Source organism: Nannobrachium achirus (assembly GCF_963921795.1).
Source record: "Nannobrachium achirus genome assembly, chromosome: 1".
Lineage (NCBI taxonomy): Eukaryota > Metazoa > Chordata > Actinopteri > Myctophiformes > Myctophidae > Nannobrachium > Nannobrachium achirus.
The window spans coordinates 4,581,022-4,601,708 of record NC_137810.1 but is presented as its reverse complement, the minus strand read 5'-3'; the positions used below and the strand labels follow the sequence as shown (position 1 = coordinate 4,601,708).

At 43.1% G+C, this 20,687-nt stretch overlaps 1 protein-coding gene across 1 annotated transcript in view; it reads left to right on the top strand.

Annotated features, from left to right (window-relative positions):
- The window catches only part of LOC308307500 (uncharacterized protein), a gene marked incomplete at both ends in the record, with an annotated part of 34,127 nt that extends 14,276 nt beyond the window's left edge, over nucleotides 1-19,851 (top strand). The window contains 3 exons of the mRNA XM_080752766.1: nucleotides 18,435-18,548; nucleotides 19,150-19,263; nucleotides 19,767-19,851. Coding sequence (XP_080608892.1) covers nucleotides 18,435-18,548; nucleotides 19,150-19,263; nucleotides 19,767-19,851 — 313 coding nt within the window. The remainder of the gene's footprint in view (nucleotides 1-18,434; nucleotides 18,549-19,149; nucleotides 19,264-19,766) is intronic.
- Nucleotides 19,852-20,687: the final 836 nt, after the last annotated feature.

The window sequence follows — 20,687 nt, the reverse complement described above, 5'->3', positions numbered from 1 at the left end:
TCACTCTGTACTTAGTCTGCTCTTTTTTCTCCCTCTACACCAAAGCTCTTTGCCGAACATAGCCGATCTACAAGCTCACAACGCATCGCAGCGCGAGGCGTTGTGAACCCCTAGGGGTCCCTGTTGAAGACCCTTGCTGTAAGGAGTCATGTGACATCTTCAGGGGTTTGTGTCTGTTAAGAGGTTGTTGTATTTGTGGAAGTAGTCCATTATGTATGTTGATGATTGGTCGCAGTCACTGTCAGTCATTTATTTGTATATTTAAGTTAAGACTCTGAACCCCCAGTTGCTCCTGATGAGCAGTAGTTGGCGCTGTATAAATGCACCATTTACCTTTTTATGTTCTATGCAACTTTTATTTACAAAGCCTAAAAGGCAAGTCTGATTTAAATGTTCCAATGTCCAAAGCCAAATACACAAATCATTGATTGCAATAATTTGTATGACAATCAATTTGCCTATTGTGTCAAAGTGTCTATTACTGTTTTTTATTATTATTATTGCTATGTTTTTGCTTTTACTTATGCATTATTTTAATTTTGTGTGAAGCATTTGTTGTGTGATTTGTTTTTGTTCTTTGAAACAAAGGAATGTGACTCTGCCAGAGGGAGAGTCACAAATTATTTTACCAAATATGTTTATATCCATCAGACAATTCCAATTTACTGTGGACCTTTTTTCTACTTTTATAAAAAATAAATGTTGAATACAACCAAATCTTTGCAGTTTCCTTTATAGTGGTGTACTTTAAATCCTCAGGTCAAGCTCATTAAGTCTAATCAGCTGTGTGATTAATATGAAATGCATTATGCTGTCTGGGCCCGTCCCCATACACACCCATTGTAACTTCAAACTCCATTTTAACCAGGATAAAGTCATCAAAAACACCCTTTTTTTCTGGTGACTCATACTGTCCTACTAATACATTTAGTTTTTAATATTCTTTTGTGGGAAATGGAAACCTTCAATACAATCAGATTAACGTTCATGTTCCAGCATGGATTTATCACCTTCTGTTTTTAGTTACTGCAGTACCCCTCTTGAACCTGTAGGTGTCCTACCAGACCACAGGAACATAACATAACATACTCCAGAGTGGTCAAAATAATGTCCTATTCACAAAAGAAAAAATCGCATCCGTGCGAAGTGAGCGGTGCAAACTAAATCCTGCGCGAATCAGTGTTGATAGGCATGCATGGCAATATTGTTTTTGTTGTGTATGATGTCAGTCTAGAGGTCTGCTCAGACAATATAAGTCTTAATCGTCATTTCTCATCAGTTAGTTGACCAAGCTACGGATTGTAACTTGTAAGAGTGTCGTAGTGTAATGATAAGTGACCTTATTTACCTCCAGAGAGGCGAGAAGAGGCCAGAAGATGAATATTTTAGTTTTTCAAAGTCTGTTCATTTGTATTTTAAACTATTAGTTGCCTATCATTTATAACCTGTAAGATTTTCCACAGTCTGTCTAAATGTGTGGTTATTTTATCGCTTATAAGTGATATTCATCTAATACAATTTTGAAATTCGAGGTTAGCACCGCTCAATAATTTTTTATGATGTATTTTACACGGCCTAAACGCGTTATGACGTATTTTACGCGGCCTAAACGCGTTATGACATATTTTACGCGGCCTAAACGCGTTCTAAATCAGGGTTAACCAATCGGGTGCCTCTGTGACTATGACATCATGGACAGATCAACAGAATCGAAGTGTTTCATTGGTCTAGCGAACTCATGTCATCATCATTTGTGACATCATAGTTTTGGTAAAAAAGCGGTCTATAGGAGCGGTTAGCACCGCTCAAAAACTAGAAGCAGTGCTCTTCTGAGCACAGGTCTCCACCAGGTCAGGTAGGTCCTGGTGGCGCGTCGCTAAATGTGAAAAGGGTGTCATGTTTTCTTTGGCCTTTAACGGCAATGTGACATGATTGCATGCATGATTTGAGGCATTTTGATCCAAAAATGTGTTTCGCAAAAGTCGACCTGCTGGTGGCACTATAACAGGCCAATGTGAAAAGAGTGGTTGTTCCTTGAGCTAGTGGGAATGTGCATGCAGAATGTCTCTGTAATCACAAGCTGCCTGTAGAGATACTGTCTACCCATTTGTGTGATTTTTGGACAAAATCTGCAGGAGTACTGGCAAAAGTTAGTTTTGCAAAAGTCTGCCTCATGGTGGCGCTAGAACAGGCCCATGTGAATTAACTAGACCAGGTCAACCTGGTTGTGCCAGACCCCTTGTCTGTCATCATCATTTATGACATCATGCCTTTTGTAGGCATGTCATCATCATGTCATCATCATATATACCCTTTATATAGAAAACCCGGACCGACATTTGCTTATGTAGGCCTACCCATTTCATGGGTCTGGCAAAAACGTGGGGCAGAGGTTCTGAATTGGTATCCAGGGAGTGTGTGTGCACAGTTTGGCAGTGACCAGGCCAACGGCGCCAGAGATTAGCTGGTAAAACCTGATGGACGGACGCACAGACACACAGACACTCACACACGGACGGACGGACAGGGTCGAAAACGGAGTCTCTCCCCATGCCTTTCGGCTGGTGGAGACAAAAAGTTAGGGATTGCAGTAAATTGTAATGTTGCTCTAATACATGATTGTCTTGAACTAGCAAGAGGCAGTGTGCAGGTCTAATCTTTCATCCTACTACTTTTTGTCTTTATTTAAAGGCCAGTGGTTCTCAAAGTGGGGTTCCGAGGACCCCCAGGGGTCCTTGAGGGGGTTCAAGGAGGTCCACAGCTAAATTAGTCTGTATATAGTGTATAGCATCACATCAAAGAAGGGAAAATACCACATTTTATAAGCATCTCTTAATTTAGAAAAAAATATATTGCTTTCTACAAAACAAATATCTACCTTAAATTAAATACATTTGTTCAACCAATGAAAAAAAGGAGAGCACTCAAAATGGCCAGGGGGACAGGCGGGCAGACTTGTGCACTTTAGACAAAACATGTTCAATAAAATATATTTTTTGCGTGCACTTTTTAACTATCAATAAAAATAAAACAATTGTGGGAAATACATATGAATTCTATTATGTTTAGTTGTTTTGTAATAATTTAATTTAAGAGTAGGCCTAGTCATGTCATGTGACATGATTTTCTTTTGGCATTCACGTGTGATGGAATGGAAGACAGAAGTAAGTGAGTCTGCCCTCTTCCTACCTGAACCCACAGACATAAAAAGGTCGACGCCTCTTCCGGCTCTCTGGTACCCGTCTCGCCTTGGTGGGCATTTTTGATTGACAGGCTTGGAATTCTTCTGTGTGCGTAAGGTCGGTGGGCAGGTTTGAATGGAAAAGTCCCGGAAAAGACGCGTTGTGATTGGCCAGTAGTGTTTTTGAGTGGCAGCCTGCCCTCGACACTTCCTCTTTTGAGCCCACCAAGGCGAGACGGGTCGCTCCAATCAACTGCAGTGGGTGGACGAGGTATCTAGCTTTTTATATCTGTGGTGTGTACCTGTAGCGTGACTGATAGCTCAAACAAATTCAGCAGCAAACATGGATATCCGTCCATTTCTGAAGCGTAAAACGCCAACACAGGAGCCGCAGCCGCCTGACGACGGCAGCCAACAGCAGCCGGTCCCGACCATAGCAGCAGATTCTGCCGAGATACCGGCGGCCCCAGCAGAGCCGCCAGGCCCGCAGCCGCTAGCAGCAGCCCCAGAACCACCACCCAGCCTGGGGCCATCAGTTAGAGTGGATGAGGCCCCAGAACCACCACCCAGCCCGGGGCCATCAGTTAGAGTGGATGAGGCCCCAGAACCACCACCCAGCCAGGGGCCATCAGTTAGAGTGGATGAGGCCCCAGAACCACCACACAGCCTGGGGCCATCAGTTAGAGTGGATGAGGCCCCAGAACCACCACCCAGCCCGGGGCCATCAGTTAGAGTGGATGAGGCCCCAGAACCACCACCCAGCCTGGGGCCATCAGTTAGAGTGGATGAGGCCCCAGAACCACCACCCAGCCCGGGGCCATCAGTTAGAGTGGATGAGGCCCCAGAACCACCACCCAGCCCGGGGCCATCAGTTAGAGTGGATGAGGCCCCAGAACCACCACCCAGCCTGGGGCCATCAGTTAGAGTGGATGAGGCCCCAGAACCACCACCCAGCCCGGGGCCATCAGTTAGAGTGGATGAGGCCCCAGAACCACCACCCAGCCCGGGGCCATCAGTTAGAGTGGATGAGGCCCCAGAACCACCACCCAGCCCGGGGCCATCAGTTAGAGTGGATGAGGCCCCAGAACCACCACCCAGCCTGGGGCCATCAGTTAGAGTGGATGAGGCCCCAGAACCACCACCCAGCCTGGGGCCATCAGTTAGAGTGGATGAGGCCCCAGAACCACCACCCAGCCTGGGGCCATCAGTTAGAGTGGATGAGGCCCCAGAACCACCACCCAGCCTGGGGCCATCAGTTAGAGTGGATGAGGCCCCAGAACCACCACCCAGCCCGGGGCCATCAGTTAGAGTGGATGAGGCCCCAGAACCACCACCCAGCCCGGGGCCATCAGTTAGAGTGGATGAGGCCGCGGGGCCTTCGGTGGATGATCCATAAATGTATTGAAATGTTACTGTTATTATAGCCTATGTCAGTGCCACCCCCAGTATAGGGAATCCCCGACCTCAAGAAAATCAAGAAAAATTGGAAATCTCATCTCTCCCAGTATATGAAATTCTGACCGGTTATAATATTTTCTCTTTCAAACAGAGAACGCCTAAACTTCTCTCTCCCCCTGTGTCTCTCCCCTGGGGGGGGGGGGGGGCCTTCTCTCTCCCAGCACGGAGCAGGTCTGTCTCCCCCCCCCCTCTCTGTCCGCGCTGGGGGGGGCCTTCTCTCTCCCCTCTCTGTCCGCGCTGGGGGGGGGGGGGGGGGGGCAGAACGCATTCCCACCTAAACGATCAGATGCTTATCAACGTAATCATGCAGCTATGAGCTTTTACCTGTGGTCAAAGTGCGTGGAAACTAACCTTGGATTGCCTAAATGTATTTCCTTTCAAGCAGCACATGCGTTTGGGTGTCTCTCTCTTTCTGCACAAGTAGCCTTTTTAACTGTACCTTGCTGTGACTATTTCTCCTTCTGTGTGTGTGTGTGTGTGTGTGTGTGTGTGTGTGTGTGTGTGTGTGTGTAAGGAGAATGTATTACAGTACTATATACTGTATATACTATGTCATGTTCATCTTTCATTGCTGTGACTCATTTACAGCCAAAAGCCTTATTTGACTGACAACTTTTTGCCTATTTTGTTTTTATTATTTTTGACTAGCTCTTTCCATTTTTACCCCAACCATTTTATTACTTTTTTGCATATACATATATAAAATTGTGGACAATCGTTTTTTCTTCTATTATTAGAGCTCAGATAGCTACTTTGGGCAATATTGTTTTCCCCCCTATGCGGTTATGTTATAGTAACTGTGTTGTGAGCTGTTGTTTTACACTGTCTCTTTCATCAAATAAACTGTTCTATTCCTACATTTGACCTCTTGTGTTGTGTTATTATGGTTTTTGCGTTCATGTGGTTACATTTTTATATCAGAATTGTTTGTACTGAAATACACAGTAGTCACTACAGCTGCTCAAATCAACATAATCTTGCCATCAATCACTATATTCATAGTTCATAATTCCACATTTTGAACTAAAGTTCATAGATATAGATAGATATGATCTATAGATCTTCTCTGACTCTACCGAGTAAACGATCTCCCGGTGTCAAAGTTGACGTTGCGTGACGTGCTGTCTGGGCAGGTAGCTGGTGCAAAGAAAGAAGCACTGAGTGAACGGAACATGGCGGAACGCGGCGGGTCGTTTGAAATGGAGTCGGAGGAGGAGGAATATGAAAAGGGAAGAAAGTTTGGAAGTAGAAAGAAAAGAAAGAAAGAAGGAATCTCGGATTCGGAAAGTGATGAAGGAAAAGAGAGGCTTACGTGTATCGGCTTGACAACGGTCACAAAAACTGACGGCATTTTTAAAGATCCTCGAAGGGTAGGAAAATATGTGGAGAAGAAAATCGGCAAAGTTAACTCAGTGAGGATTGCCAGGAATGGACTGGTGATTATAGACTGTACGAGTGAGGAACAGGCAGGTAAAGCTTTTGAAGAGTTTCAGTCATTTGGTCCTAACCCAATGAAGGTGTTCTACCTAGGAGGAAAGAAAAGAGTAAGGGGGGTGATTAGTGGCGTGCCACTAACTGTGCAGCTGGAGAACCATGATGTGGAAGGGGTCTGTGAAGCAAGGAGGCTGACACGGTTTCGGGAGGGCAAAAGAGGACAGCATGTCAGTGTGTCTTACATTTGAAGGAGACTTACCAGAGAGAGTATATATGGATCATGTCAGTTATCGTGTCAGGCGATTTGAGAGAGCACCGCTAAGATGCTATTGCTGCCAGCAATTCGGTCACGTAGCGGCTGTCTGTAGGGGAAATAAAACATGTGGGAGATGTGGAAAAGAGGACTGTGAAGAGGAATGCGAAGGAAAAGCAGAAGCTAAGTGCATACATTGTGGAGGTCAGCATTATGCAGGGGCAGCACAGTGTCCAAGGAAAGTGAAGGAGGTGTTGGTACACAAGCTGAGAGCAGGAAAGCAGGGAATGTCTTATGCAGAGGCTGTAAAGAAAGTGGAGGGGAACACCGAAAAGAGGAAGCCAGAAAGGAAAGAACAAGAGGAAAAAAGAAATGGGCATGAAAACATCTGCATGGACAAGACAAGATTTCTAGCTTTTATTGCGATGGTGATCAACTGTGCTGTAGGAATAGAAAGCAAGTCCGAGAGAATCAAGATGGTGCTGGTAGCAGCCAGGAGATTCCTGAATGTTGTGGATGTAACTGGTGAGGACCTGGACAGCGTGCTGCGAGAAGACGTCGCAGCGGCCCAGACGTAAAGTCTGGGTCTAACGAACTGAATGGACAATATGGATGGGATCACTATGGGTGGACACTGTAAATAGTTTACACAAAGTAGTGCTGGAGTCACTATAAATACTCCAGTTCAGTAGGTGGCGGTATAGACCTAGATACGTTGGTCTCAAACCGCCATTCAAACTAACGAAGAAGAAGAAGTAGATCTTCTCTGCTGCCAGTAGGCAACAACATCACATACATTCATTGCGCAACACCCCTGCACGTCGACAAATAGGTCGTTAGGGAAGTGATCGCAGCTGCTCGAGGGAGGCTACTTGTGCAGAAAGAGAGAGACACCCAAACGCATGGTGCTGCTTGAAAGGAAATACATTTAGGCTTTCCACGCACTTTGACCACAGGTAAAAGCTGCATGATTACGTTGATAAGCATCTGATCGTTTAGGTGGGAATGCGTTCTGCCCCCCCCCCCCCAGCGCGGACAGAGAGGGGAGAGAGAAGGGGAGAGAGACAGAGCTGCTGCGTGCTGGGAGAGAGAAGCCCCCCCCCCCCCCGGACAGAGAGTGGGAGAGACACAGGGGGAGACTAGAGAGTTTAGGCGTTCTCTGTTGAAAGAGAAAATATTATAACCGGTCGGGTTTTCATATAATGGGGGATGAGATTTCCAATTTTCTTGATTTTCTTGAGGTCGGGGATTCCCATACTGGGGGTGACACTTCCAAATGTTTAGGTTGTGATTTCCTAGACTGGGGGTCGACACTTCCCGAGTGACTTTTCAGCGATTAAGGTCGACTTGAAACGGGAATGTCAATAGAACTTGCACAGGCATGTGCAGCAGTGTTTAAATGTGACAAGAACGGAGTGGAACCTCTCCTAGAAAGATATGCACAGCCACTGAAAATCCATCCTGTCCTGCTTGGAGCAGAGATGGATCTGGTGAAAGCCTCGCCTCGTCAAGCACAACAGTTTCACTTGACCTTGACCATCTTAAAAAGACAGTTAAAAAGGACAGCTATCCCAATCTGTTCAAGATGCTACAGTTGGCACTGACTCTGCCAATTGGATCTGCTACCACAGAGAGGAGTTTCTCTGCCATGAGGAGGATTCCATGTTGGCTGCGCTCAACAACACTTGCCATTCTGAACATTGAGGATGACTTAACAGCAAAGTTGTCGCCTGAGAAGATTGTGGATGTATATGCAGGACGCAAGAACAGGCGTTTACTTCTACACTAGGTGAGACAATGATTCAATATGACTTACAGCCTGCTGTATACTGTTTACTGTACTGTGTGTGTGTGTGTGTGTGTGTGTGTGTGTGTGTGTGTGTGTGTGTGTGTGTGTGTGTGTGTGTGTGTGTGTATGTGTGGGCGTGTGTGTGCGTGCGTGCACGGCTGCGCATAATGGTTCACTCAGTGAGTGGTAACTGGTAAAAAACCTAGCCCAACTCTACCCTCCCTGCCCCTTCCTTGTATATACTTGTATACTTGTATATTCCTTGTACATACTTACTGTCTGTTTAGATTTACTGTATATTCCTTGTATATACTTACTGTTTGTTTAGATTTACTGTTTTCTTTCCTTTTTTTTCCCCCTGTTCTTTACATATCTACTGTATAGTAATGTGTTCTATTTGTCTGTCATTCAATGTTATATGAGATACTTAAATGGTTTCCTGTTGAAATAAGCTTAGTCTTTTCATGGATCTCCTTTTAGTAGACCTTGTACCAGTGAACTGTACCGTCATGAATCTGTACATTTTCCTATGCAAACTTCTAATAAAGCCTTCAATCAATCAATCAATCAATCAATCAGTACTGATATAGGCTGTGCTTTAGACGGGGACGGTCCCCTTTTCCGAAACACCGCTATTCCGACGGACCCCTATTACGAAAATAAAAATAGACGCCTTTATTACGAATATAGGATTCTCTCCCCTTCGCTCATCCCCCCCCCCTCTCTCAACCCCCCCTCACCCCTCGCGCTCATTACTTAAAGACAGCCATCACCCATTCCCTCTCTCAATGATTTGTATAGGACTCTCTCCCCTTGCGCTCGCTCACCCCCCCCCTCTCTCTCTCACTTGCTCGCCCGCTCCCTCTCTCTGTCTCTCTCTCATTTCAGTCTCAGTTTGCGATGCACGCAATGCATGTAAAGCCATGGGAATTAAGGAATGCACGCACGGTCAACAATCAACCCATAAACAAACATGATGATACAATTGATTTAAGTTCTTTATGAGGAGATGCCATGGAGTGGAGACAGTAGGAAGAACACCACCAAAGTCTTTTAAACTCTTCCAAAGTTGCACAACGTGCGCATGGATTCATGCACTGTGTCACCACTCGACAGTGAGTAGGCTACTGAGTAGCCTTTTTAATTAATTGCTGGCCAGATTAATCTATCAACCTTATGAAACAATTGCGCAGACCCGCGCAATTGGCAAGACGTATTGTATTGTAATTTGTTGCCATGAAACATGATGCAATAGCCTACAGAAACACCTTGTTGTGAAAGAAGTGTGCCACATATGCAGACACAGCCTGCGCGATTGTAGTCCAATTAATTCCCTTATGCAAGATTTAAGCTGTTTTTTTTGTTTAGCCTACTTTTCATTCAATTCGTTTTCAGTCCCATGCAGTAGGCCTAATAGGCTACTTTAACTGTTGCTATTGGCTGTTTGTGCACCTGCTTGTAATTTATGCATTACAATTATTAAGTCCGGTATTTTTTTCAGTTGTCTGGTAAATTTTAATCCTGCCGGTCACGGTGACCGGCAGTTTAAAATCCTAGCGCGAAGTCTGATATAGGTCTATATACAAGGAATTCATGATCATATTATAGCCTACTTCTGCTGCTGACATGACAGTGAAATTAGAATCATTAGGAGAGAGAAAGGCCTTCTTCTGAATGTGTGAGTGGCTTATTGGAGGGCTGCATCTTTGATGCGGGCATCCGATAGTTACATTTCAACTATATTATTTTATTACATTGTAATCACAAGAGAGAGAGAGAGAGAGAGAGAGAGAGAGAGAGAGAGAAAGGACTGCGCCTAAACACTGTTGGAACGGTGTGAACGGACTATAGGGACTCATGGACTAAATATTAAATAATAGCCTAAATAATAGGCTTTTCGGAATAGCGGGGTCTTATATAAAAATTGGAACCACCGTTACTCCGAACAATGCAAGTCAACGTTCTGAAAAACGGTCTTTCGGAGTAACGGGGTGTAACCGCTTTAGACAGTTGTGTGCTCATGTTAATAATACTGTATGTGTATGTAGGCTGTGTGCCTGCCAGATAGTGGTCTATAACTGTGTTGGATCGCTGTATTATTGTATATGGAATAATGGTGGCAGAGTCTGGCACAGTAAATTGTATTCGTTTTATTTGTTACAGTAAACATCATGGTCTGGATGAGCAGCCATATGTTGTTGTGAGATCTTTCTTTTCTATGCCTTGTGTTGTGTTCACCAATATCATATGAATACTATGATTAAGATGTTGTTCAAGACTGCCCCCCCTTGGGCAAATGGAAAAGTCCGACCATGCATGTAGATCTGCTATTGTCCCAATAGAACCGTGTTATACAAAATGTAATGGTTCAGGGTGGGGGGTCCCCAGTTAAAATATGACTATTTTGGGGGTCGCGGCCTGAAAAGGTTGAGAACCTCTGGGCTATAGTGTGCCTACAGTACAAAAGACAACAAATGCATGGCATTGTATTTGAGCTTGTTTTCATGCAGGGTGAACCCTGTCCTCACGTCAGTCAGCCCAATGATCTTCTATTGTGTGTTTAAACACTGACTACAGTCATAGCATAGGCACCAGGGCATTAACGAACAAGTCGACTCAGTCGATTTCATTAAACAAGTCGACTCCCACCAGAGAACGTAGAAAGTCGAAGTTGAAAAAAATAAATAAAATACTTTATATTTTGAAAATAGCAGATCTACAAGCTCACAACGCCTCGCGGTGCGAGGCGTTGTGAGCATGTAGATCGGCTATTTTCACAATTTCTGCCTCTATATATTTGACAATTTGGACAATGTTTAATTTGTCATTTTAGAGGTATTAAAAAGTCCTTAAATTGGCACTTTGGAAATGTGAAGATACCTTCTTACTTAAACCTTATGTTGGTTTGTTTACAGTTGAGTGAGAAAACAATGTTTCACATTAAGTTAATCATCTGGGGACCCCCCAACATAATTGGGGGGTCGTGTGTAATGTGATGACGTCATCAGATGATAGTGTCGACTTCAACTCAAGTTTTTACTGAGTCGAGTCGAATTGCAAAATTCAGAAGTCGTTAATGCCCTAGGTTACACTGACTACAGTCATAGCATAGGCTACTCAGTCATAACATAATAACTTTAGGTTGGAATGAGACATGGTGGGACTTGCCCAACTCGTTCCCTGACTATTATGTGTTGGTTCCTCTGTGTAGAATAGATGACATGATATCATCTAATTCAGTGGTTCTCAACCTTTTCAGGCAGCAACCCCCCAAATAATCATATTTGAACTGGGGACCCCCCTGCACAAGCACTTGGAATTGTAGGAGTTGGCAGTTGGCTTTACATTTAGTTTGACTCGATCTGTTCCATATTGTGAAAATAGCCGATCTACATGCTGTTCCTGCTACATGCTGATGTCTGCCTCTAATATTTGACAGTTTGACCAATGTTTGACTAGAGGTACTAAAAGGTCTTTAAAGTCTTTAAATTGTCACTTTTATAAATGTGAGATACACTTATAAATTATAAGACCAACATACATTATAAGTTATAATGTATGTTGGTCTGTTAACTGTTGAGAGAGAAAACAATGTTAACATTTAGCTAAATGTCTGGGGACCCCCCCAAATAATTTGGGGGTCCCGACCCGCAGGTTGAGAACCACTGATCTAACTGACTGTAGCCCTAGAGCTGTAGAGAATAGATGACATGATATCATCTAACTGACTGTAGCCCTAGAGCTGTGTAGAATAGAGGACATGATATCATCTAACTGACTGTAGCCCTAGAGCTGTAGAGAATAGATGACATGATATCATCTAACTGACTGCAGCCCTAGAGCTGTAGAGAATAGATGACATGATATCATCTAACTGACTGTAGCCCTAGAGCTGTAGAGAATAGATGACATGATATCATCTAACTGACTGTAGCCCTAGAGCTGTAGAGAATAGATGACATGATATCATCTAACTGACTGCAGCCCTAGAGCTGTAGAGAATAGATGACATGATATCATCTAACTGACTGTAGCCCTAGAGCTGTAGAGAATAGATGACATGATATCATCTAACTGACTGTAGCCCTAGAGCTGTAGAGAATAGATGACATGATATCATCTAACTGACTGTAGCCCTAGAGCTGTAGAGAATAGATGACATGATATCATCTAACTGACTGTAGCCCTAGAGCTGTAGAGAATAGATGACATGATATCATCTAACTGACTGTAGCCCCAGAGCTGTAGAGAATAGATGACATGATATCATCTAACTGACTGTAGCCCTAGAGCTGTAGAGGCGGGTCAAAGTCACATTATAAGGAAATGAAAGTGCACAGCGTATCTCAGGGAGCCATTTTGAGACACGACAACAACTGTGAACTTGACAGTGAGGACAACATGTGAGGAAGACAAAACAAAACACAATAAGGACCAAAAGCTAACGTAAAGTAGGTGTTGTTGTTTTAATATTCACTACTAGAACCACTTGGTTCTCACAGGAACAGTTTATAGGCTACTTTATGCTTCTGGTTTCTACTAAAGCTACCACTCCCTGTTGTCTAGTCTGCCTGTCTGTACTTGTTCTCTGTGGTTAATCTGGTTATGAATCTTATGATTGATGTCACCAGCAAAATGCTTATTTAGACAGAGCAGAACATTATTACATCATTATGTTGATTATTTAACCCTATAAGTAACGTGTGTATTTGGTATCATTATTTACCAGTAAGACTCCCTAATCGGGAGATAAGCGACCGACAGGTCGCAGCGTGATTTTAGGGCAACATGTGTAGGAGCAGTGTCCAAAAATGTGATTGAAAAAATTGGCTCGATGGTGGCGCTATATGGGACATATCCATGTTGATGAGATGAGTGTAGACATACTGTGTACCGATTTGTGTGATTTTAGGGCAAAATCTGTAGGAGCAGTGTCCACAAATGTGTTCTTCGTCCTGATGGTGGCGCTAAATGGGACAGATCCTTGTTGAAGGCATGAGTCGATGAGTGTAGACCAAATGTGTACTGATTGCCAAATTTTGGCATGGATTGGGGCAACGGTGGCGGAGATATGAGAAGGGCAAAAGTGTGACGTGTGACGTGTGACTGACAGACTGACCCGCGTAGTCAGGCTTACTCATCTGCGAAGAGAAAAGCCTGGTTACGACCATAGGCTGAAACGGCATGAAACGGTGCTACTTCCACCGGGAGAATTTCACCGGAAGACTGCAACGCATGACGTAACTTCCGTTAACCGCTGCACTTCTGGTGTCTGCAGATTCATGCCATTTACATTGCCTCTTTTGGCCAGGGTGCTGACTGACTGACTGACTGACTGACTGACTGACTGACTGACTGACAGCCGGTGGAGGTTGTTAACAGTGTCATGCGGTCTATAGCCCGCCTTCTGTATCCTGTACACACACACACACACACACACACACACACACACACACACACACACACACACACACACACACACACACACACACACACACACACACACACAGTGTTTCCGTTGCAGACCAGATGTGCAACAGGCTGCTGCTTGCTCCCTGCTTCTCTTGAATATAAACCACGTGGTTGAGGGGAAGCTGTCTGTGTGGAACAAGTTGTTTTAAGGATGTGGTTTGGTTTCCTCTTGACGGCTCTGGGGGAGCTGGTGAAGGCTTAGCACCCCCCGAGGCCCCCCTCGCCACGAACCCAATTGTGATGAAAAATATTTAAGGAATACATATATAAAATATCTTATCCCATAGCCCCCCAGTCACAATTCTCTGTTCGCCGCTGAGTGTTTGTGAATGTAGTAAGCAATTTTAGAATTAACAGCAGGTAGGCCAATGTAAAGGCTCAAAATATCCAATCAAGAAAAATATCTATTTAAATGTTTTAATACAAAGGAACTGTTGAACTAGCTGACATCTCAAAGCTGCCAGCAGTCCATGACTTGGTTTAGTGAATGAAACATTATTTTAACCAGGGTAAAGTTAGTCTGGTGGTGCCAGCCTCACTGGGTGGGTCTGGTTTATTAACCAGGCTATGGTAGTAGCCTAGTATGTTAATCAATAGTATTATTAACATGCAGTGGTGGAAAAAGTAGCCTACTCACATGTTTTACTTAAAGGCCGGCTACAGACCTAAAGGCACAAAAACGAGTGCGTGTCGTGTGGGGGAGGCGGGGGGCAGGCACAGCGCAATGCATTCCGGATGGGAGTCGAGTGGTTTGAAGTCGAGTGCGAGTCGTGTGGTGTTGTGTGGTTGCGTCCAACTTGCTCACGACTCGCACTAGACTTCAAACCACTCGACTTCCATCCGCAATGCATTGTGCTGTCTCTGCCCCCCGCCTCCCCCACACAACTCTCACTCAACTTGTGCGTTCCAGTCTGATTGCAGCCAAAGGGGGCGTGACACCGGCCGAAATTTAACATTATGATACAGTAAGTCACGTGGTGTTTCTTCAAACGGTCTGAAAAGGAGGCGGGGCCGTATCAGTTAGTAGTGAATGTATACTTCGTCCGTCGTGCGGTGCCGCGCAATGTATACTTCGTCCGTTGTGCGGTGCCTCGCAATGTATACTTCGTCCGTCCTGCCGTGCCGCGCACAACGTGATGTTGTTGTTAGCGTGTAGCAGCGCCGCACCGCAAGGCTATTTTGGAGAGCTATTGTGTGTGTCACACACAGGCTACACACACACACAGAGTGTATGAGCCACGGACCTCAGTCCTCCGATACAGCAGGACATATGTCTGCTAAAAGGGCTCAAAGCTGCCGAGGAGAAGGAGATCGCTGGACGCTCGTTCTAAGCTGTCCCGGCCGCGTGATGTTGAAACGTAACGGCATTGCGGCTAGCGGAAGACACAGCAGGGTATGGCCGACAAAACCGTCCCTTAGACGGGGAGAACTGAGAAGCGTGTTGACCCTCGTAACGAATCTCTGACACCTTTTTTGAAAAAGACATGTACTTTTTTACCATTTTATAGCGAATGGTGTATAATTTTTACCCCTAGAACTGATAGTTTTAAAGTTGGTTTAGAAAGTCGGAAACATGCCTCGGACAGCTTTTTTTGGGGTAGTTTCAAAAGATAATGATATGGATACTCGACTCCGCGAGTCTCCGCCCCTCCCCCCATTAGCCCAATCAAATTAATGTATTGCCGTTACTGTACAGAAAGTACTACTTTCAGTACAGTAACTACAATGAATTAATTTGATTGGGTAATTTAACATGGGGGTACATGACATCATTAAAAAAATTGGCTAATTTGATAGCCATAATTAGCTGTTTTGGCCATGTCATGCCCACTTTAAGTAAAAGTATCAATACTGCAATATAGAAATACTCTGTTACAAGTGAAAGTCGAGAATACAAAATGTACTTGAGTAAAAGTACAAAAGTATTGGCATCAAAATGGACTTAAAGTACCAAAAGTAAAAGTACAGATCTACAAGCTCACAACGTGTTGTGATGTGACACGTTATGAGCTTGTAGATCGTCTATTTTCAAATATCCGTGGTATAAAATAAGGCTAAAGTGGTTCATGGATGTTTTATAATATAATTTGTATCTGCAAATGATCTAGTAATTAATGTTTTCAAATAAATGTAGTGGAGTAAAAGTACAATATTTGGATCTGAGATGTAGTGGAGTAGAAGTAAAAGTATTGGACATTGGAAATATTCAAGTAAAGTAAAAATACCTCAAAATTGTACTGAAGTACAGTACTTAAGTAAATGTACTTAGTTACTTACACCACTGTTAACATGACATTCAAATGTCTCCCTGTTCTTCTATTGTGATATTTCAATGCTGTGGTGCAGTAGGACACCTGTTGGTTGACAAGAGCTACTGCATGCATCTGCATCTACTGTAGTCTCATCATTATGATGGTGATATTGTTGTTCATCTACTGTAGTCTCATCATTATGATGGTGATATTGTTGTTCATCTACTGTAGTCTCATCATTATGATGGTGATATTGTTGTTCATCTACTGTAGTCTCATCATTATGATGGTGATATTGTTGTTCATCTACTGTAGTCTCATCATTATGATGGTGATATTGTTGTTCATCTACTGTAGTCTCATCATTATGATGGTGATATTGTTGTTCATCTACTGTAGTCTCAGCATTATGATGGTGATATTGTTGTTCATCTACTGTAGTCTCATCATTATGATGGTGATATTGTTGTTCATCTACTGTAGTCTCATCATTATGATGGTGATATTGTTGTTCATCTACTGTAGTCTCAGCATTATGACGGTGATATTGTTGTTCATCTACTGTGTGTGTGTGTGTGTGTGTGTGTGTGTGTGTGTGTGTGTGTGTGTGTGTGTGTGTGTGTGTGTGTGTGTGTGTGTGTGTGTGTGTGTGTGCGTGCGCGTGCGTGCATGTGCAGGATTGTGCACACATAGACATCAAAAGGGGCTTGAGCCCCTGCCCTTTTATCCGTCTGTAAAATGTGCCCTCTCCAGACCATGAATGCAGCATTTAAGAGAATGTCCTTGTCCAAACTCTCCTGAACTTGAATGCAGCGTCTTATGTTGAAAGAATTGCCCTCTCTGTGTAGAAATCCATGCCGTTACGCCACATCTCCAGTGTTCACTTGATTGTGCTTAGTTCAGTGTGGTATCAAGCACCGAAAATAGCTGACCTCCAAACTCACAACACGTCGCTGTGTGTGTGTGTGTGTGTGTGTGTGTGTGTGTGTGTGTGTGTGTGTGTGTGTGTGTGTGTGTGTGTATGTGTTTTGTACATTCATTCATTAATCATTTACTATTTTCTGCTAACCTTGACAGGTTAAATAAAGACCAAAGATGAGTGAGTGTGTGGAGAGAGAGGAGGAGGAGGGAAGAGACAAACATCTCATCCACAGAGCAGAGTCTCCAACAGCCAGCTGTGGGTCTAAAGATGAACCTGGACCTCCACGCTTAAAGTAAGACAATCCTCCTGTACCATATACACACAATGGCAGTGGTGTAAAGTAACTAAGTACATTTACTTAACTACTGTAATGTATGGGTATTTCCAGTTTACAGTACTTTTACTTCTACTCCACTGCTACATCTCAGATCCAAATATTGTACTTTTACTCCACTACAATAATTTGGCAATCTTAGTTATGGCTTTTTAAGAAAGTCCAAAGCAAAGCCCATTGCCTCCAAAGCATGCTCTGTAGCAGGTTTGGCTCAGTGGCATTGTTGGAAGTGGAGGACATAATTATGGTCAAGAGACGGGGACAGGGGAATTGGGAGGAGAGGAGTCTATGTGTTCATTCAAATGATCATTGTATGAATATGAATATTGTGACTGGTCTAAACAACATCCTCCAGACTTCAGTAATGAACCTGGACCTCCACACACACAGTAAGACCACTGATCTCTGTGTGTCCAAAACGAGCCCTGGTTTGACTGCTTCCCAATAAAACAGTCAACTTGAAGCGAGTCAGTTTGTGAGCTAATGTAGAGCCCAAGTCCTATACTTGGTGCTACTGCTTACTGAGGGAGTTCAGACATGTGCTCATAATAACTGAAGTCCAAACGTTTCCTTGTGTGTGTACATTTTTAATATTTATTAGCCTATTAAGTCCTATACTTTGACATACAATAAATAAGTCAATAAATGAACGGTCGAACGCTACACACGACCACAGCCCCTTAAATGTTTGCCTCTGCCACTGGCAACACCAATAACAAGATGCCTCAAATGGCTCTTACAGCTATGATGTTGGAGGTTACCAGGACTGTTGTTTTGTACAGACACGTCCTTTTTAAAGTTTCAACCTCCCAAACAAATAGCGGAAATAGTTGATCTACAAGCTCTCAAGCTCTCAAGCTTGAGAGCTTGTAGATCCACTATTTTCACTATTTTAGAAGTGGGGCTTAAGTGGCTTTTTTTTTTTTTTTGCCTTCCCCATTTCTTTCTGAAATGACGCCTCTGATTTAGCGTCAGTAGTTGAGAATACAAAGTACCTGTCAAAGGTTGCTACACAGCCGATCTGTGAAGCAAGCCTAAAGTCTGGTATTTCACCCACTGAGGACCTTCAAAACAATGGAGAGACAAAAGCAATTTATAATTACATTTACTTTTTTAGGTCTGGGAAATGTCCACAACCAATACAGTCATAAGACTCATCAGACTCAATGTGCAAGGTTTCAATGTTGACAATTATTTGTATTTGATGACGAAATGCACATGAAAACTATGGACTCAGTGTTCAAGATTAGTTTTACTTATAATGTAGCATAATAATAAAAAAATAAGAAACTAAAATAATCATCCATATGCTAATTGTGGTGTATCTTTATGATTCCAGAAGTGTTGACCACAGAGCAGAGTCTCCAACACCCAGCTGTGTGTCTATGAAGAGTGACTGGTCTAAAGCAGAAAATCCCAACTTCAGTAATGAACCTGGACCTCCACACACAAAGTAAGATCACTGATCTCAACTGGAAAGACAAAAACAAAGTATTGTATCTGTTCACAATGTAGACAGTAGTAGAGTATCTTACTGTCAGCTGTAGAGATCTTTGATTTTTAGGTTGTCTTGGACATAGCATAGCCCTAGACTGTACTCAAGGAAAAGTATTGTTTAAAATAATGACTTGAGTAGAAGTAAAAGTATCTAGTGAAAATACTACTGAAGTACTGACTTACTTCATACAAAATAGACGATCTACAAGCTTACATGACTTGGTGTGAGCTTGTAGATCTGCTAGTTTTGCTGAATGTTCACACAGGTGTTAAATAATGATAATTAAATGGAAGCCATTGTTCTTGTATGAATTTAAAATAAAACTAGGTTTGAAATCTCCAAACCTTCCTACTGATGGTGAAACTGGTTCACTGGGCAGGTTGTTTGTACCGTCCATTTCTGAACCACTATCACTCTGAGGACGTTGAAGTGTTTTATACTTCAGAGTAGAGAGTTCATAGAAGAGATGTTTGACTAGAAGTGTGTGTGGATTCCACATTGATTGTATGATTGAATATAAATACATTAAACAATGTTCATCCTCTCTTTCTACCAGGGTTGATCAGCACAGAGCAGAGTCTCCAACACCCAGCTGTGTCTCCATGAAGAGTGACTGGTCCATGATTAGACCTATTAACTTCAAAGATGGACACCACTCTACTGATCACAGGTCAGAATGTAAAACACACTGAATGATTTAGACTATATTGCATATAACTCATTGTCTTGGTTCGTTCCCATACCAGGGGCAGAATATATACTATACATAAAAAAAAAGATCTATTGCTAGTAAGTAAGAAACCAAAAGTTCTCCACGTGTCATTTGCACATTTATTAGTAATCAGTGTTTCGGTGCCGGCACTATTTTCTTATGCTGCGTGGTGATATTTTAACTCGCGTAGTAGTATTTTCAAGGGGGTGGTGCGTTTTTTGTCACATGGCCCAATAGGAGCCGCGTATGGTTACCATGGTCTCATAACAACAAACATGGAGGCGCCCTGCAGAGCCGAGGAAGAGGGAGAAAAGAAAGCTAAACAAAGAAAATATCCTTCAAAAGAGCACAAAAGAATTATACACGGACACGGCGCGATAGTTTACATAACCAGCGTTAACGGTGGCTTTGGCTCTGCATTGCGTTGATATGGATTTTGCGGCTGAGAAACGCATACACAGACGGTGGAAGAACGTGACAGAGACAGAGACGCTGGTCACAGTCAGCCCCCTCGACAACATAACCCCAAAGTCAACACATCTGTGACCCCCGAAAGAAACCTTCTGCTGGTCAAGTTACACAAGCAAGCACAGACGACCGTCAAACGAGGTAAGCAGCGACACACACACACACACACACACACGCACACACACACGCACGCACGCACGCACGCACGCACGCATATGGAAGTTTTTATTGGACTTTACTTTTTCGTACGTTTTTTCAGTGTTGTCGTATGGTTTTTCAGTCTAACTCGTGATTTTTGTGTGTTTCGTCTTTGAAAATGAAACACTTCGCAAAAAATCACGTGAATTTTGTGGTTTTCGTCTTCATAAATGAAACACTTCGCAGAAAAAAACGACCTCGCAAAAAGAAAAATAGCATTCGCAGAACAAATTATAATCTTTGTACGCGTTTGCGTTCACATTCTTTCTACGAAGCATGCCATTTAACTACGACGAATAAAGTCCCTTTTTTACCTCTGTTTTCGTGGTAATTACAATTTCGTACACAATCTTGATGCCTTGTATAAAAAAGATACATCGCAAGAAATATGTAGGCTCTACTTGCATATTATGCATTTCGTCTTCGTAAATGAAACACTTTGCAGAAAAAAAAACAACCTCGCAAAAAGAAAAATGCAATTCGCAGAAAAAATTATAATCTTTGTACGTGTTTGTGGATCATTTTTTACAACACCAAGCCATTTTTTTCTACAAAGCATGCCATTTAACTGCGACGAATAATGTCCCATGTTTACCTCTCCTCTTCACAATTAGACTACTTCGTGCATAACATCCATACCGTGCAAACTTTCACAACTGTACTCTGGAATTTCAAGGCTTCGCGTGTATTTTCATGCATTGCAACCATTCAGCGCA